This window comes from Empidonax traillii, unplaced genomic scaffold, assembly GCF_003031625.1.
Source record: "Empidonax traillii isolate 1590-97213 ecotype Southwest subspecies unplaced genomic scaffold, ASM303162v1 scaffold37:size1818073, whole genome shotgun sequence".
In the NCBI taxonomy this organism is placed as follows: Eukaryota; Metazoa; Chordata; class Aves; order Passeriformes; family Tyrannidae; genus Empidonax; species Empidonax traillii.
In genome coordinates this window covers 797,633-800,034 of record NW_020955230.1, presented here as the reverse complement: position 1 = coordinate 800,034, position 2,402 = coordinate 797,633, and the positions used below count along the sequence as shown (strand labels likewise).

General features: G+C 39.1%; 1 protein-coding gene across 2 annotated transcripts in view; it reads right to left on the bottom strand.

The window, feature by feature from the left end:
• Positions 1-357: 357 nt before the first annotated feature.
• RFESD (Rieske Fe-S domain containing) overlaps positions 358-2,402 on the bottom strand; it is a 3,295-nt gene continuing 1,250 nt past the window's right edge. For both annotated transcript variants that reach the window (XM_027878010.1, XM_027878012.1), the window contains 3 exons: positions 1,817-1,997; positions 1,688-1,722; positions 358-1,495 (listed from right to left, as the gene is read on the bottom strand). In XM_027878010.1, the coding sequence (XP_027733811.1) occupies positions 1,202-1,495; positions 1,688-1,722; positions 1,817-1,997 (510 nt within the window). In that variant the 3' untranslated portion in view covers positions 358-1,201. The remainder of the gene's footprint in view (positions 1,496-1,687; positions 1,723-1,816; positions 1,998-2,402) is intronic.

The following is a 2,402-nucleotide window of genomic DNA, read 5'->3' as shown; positions in this document are numbered from 1 at the left end:
GAGAAACTTACAGAAGAAGAACAGGCATTTCAAATTGAACGCGATTATGAACGAGATTTGCAAACAGCCAATAAAAAAACCCCAAAACATGTTAAAGAATTGCAGCCATGCAAGATGCATTTAAAAGACATGCAGATGTGGCACCTGGGGACATTTTAGTGGTGAGCTAGGCAGTGCTGAGTTAGTGGTTGGACTCGATGGTCTTAGAGGTCTTTTCCAGCCTTCGTGATTCAATGATGCTCAGTGTTCACAGGGTACACAGGGTAGCTCTGCCCTCTGGACCCCATGGTCTGGGCAGAAAAAAACACCATGTCCTGGAGAGCAGCATAGCTCGGAGAGAAACTTCCTTGGAGGGGGTTTTTGGGGCAGGTGTTATGTTATACAGTGACTACACATAGGAAATCACAAGTTTTGGCTCTAAACAGAAAGCACATATTTTCAAATGAATGTGTAAAAATGTATTTACAAAAAATAATCACAAGCAAATGAGGGGCACTACATCACATACTATACCCAACAACTTCCTCTTTAACCAACAGAATCAGGAAGAACAAGTTATACATAATAAATCCTTGTCACATTATTTGACGATGTCATTGTCACATTATGTAATAATTTGAACAAGAGGAGTTCATTGAGGAGAAGGAAAATAAATACCTCTATAGATTCATGGCAGTAATGCACAAATAGGTATAAAAAAGCTCAACATATTTGTACTTCCATTTGTGGAACTTAATAAAACCTAGGGATCAAATACCAAAAAAAATTTAAAATTTCCATGTCATTTATACTGAAGGCATTATAAGCAGAAACTGTTAAGTATATAAACATAACCTTTACACCTGACTATTTACCTTTAACTATGTAATAAGTTTTCTAAGCCGTAATATACTATATCCCCTCTTAAAATTTAAAAAAGTTCTAGCAAAATAGGGCTTCTAAAATTTCAAATATGATGAGGCACTCTGCTGTAAAATAAGACTTTCTGAAATGAAAAAAAAAATCCTCAGCACAAGATCAGTCACATTTCTGGCAATGCAGGGCATCTTGTCCTACTCAATTCTATATGTTTAAATCCTTTAATAAAACATTAACAATAGAATTTAATCTGGAAATAATCTTCGTGGCACAGTACATTTTTATTTCATGACAATGGTTCTTCATTGGTGCATTCCCCAGAATTCTGCTTTCTGGCCACAATCTACTCTGCTGCTTCTGAGTGGCTTTGTTTTACCATGGCTAACTCACCACCGATTTTGTACTTTTCAGCAAAATAATCAGAGTCAAAGCTCACAGACAAATCTGGAGGACACACATAAAGTCTTCCATTGTCTATGGTGAGCTTATGAGTCCTTTGTTTGACACCTTTTGATTGCCACTGTGGTGTTGGTGATGGCTCCAGAGGGTTTATTCCTTCATATAATCCTTCTCCTGTTTCCAAGGTAATTTTAAACTTATGCCAAGGACAAACAATACATGCTTGGCCATCGATATCCTGCAGGAAGAAATAAAAAAACATAGCTAGTCATCTTCTAGGACAAGAGATGTGTTTGATGATTTGGCTGCATGGCTGTCTGCTGTTATATAACCAGTTTTTTCAATGTTATGCTCAAAAGTACTAGAGAAAATGCATTAGAGTTTTCACATGACTCTATGCCAGTGCATTATTTTTATTTTGCTTACATACCTCTATTTCTCCTTGACACAAAGGACCTCCTTCATCTGCAACATGGCAGAATACAATAATTATTTATGTAGCAAACATATTTTATGCTTAATTGTTGCAAAATAGAGATAATATGTGCAAGCATCTTACGGTAGCAGCGAGAGTCCAGAGCATGAAATTTCCCCTCATGGTAGAAAACAACAATTTCTCTGCCATCGATTTTGGCTGTTATTCTTCCAGACTTCTTTATGTCCTCTTCTTTGCCAATAAATATAAGACCATCTGGCCCCGCTTCAGCTGTTCCTGTGCTTGAGCTGTGCAAATCCGCATCCTTAAAACACACAAACACACACGCAAATAAAGGAAAAAGCTACTTATAAAGCAGGTCACATTTGGATTTCTGTGGGTACGTGGATGTCCCAGAGAAAACCCTGATGCATAAGGTAAAAAGAGAAGTTTTAGTGGAAGACTATCAACACACAGACAAAGAAAAGCATAGGAGTCTGGTGATGAATGAATGGCCAGTCTCTTCACGAACGAAGAACCAGGGAAGGTCTTTCCACCTTCCAGCCTGCGCATTGGATTTTTTAGGTGAGACACAGTGTGCGCGGAACTGAGCCCACCCTTTAATCCTGAGGTTCATCTGCCGGGGCCAAGCACGCTTGGACGGTGGCAGCGAGGTCCTCAGGATGTAGATGGATTGCCTTACGGGCTAACGAGCTCCATCTGCCCGGGG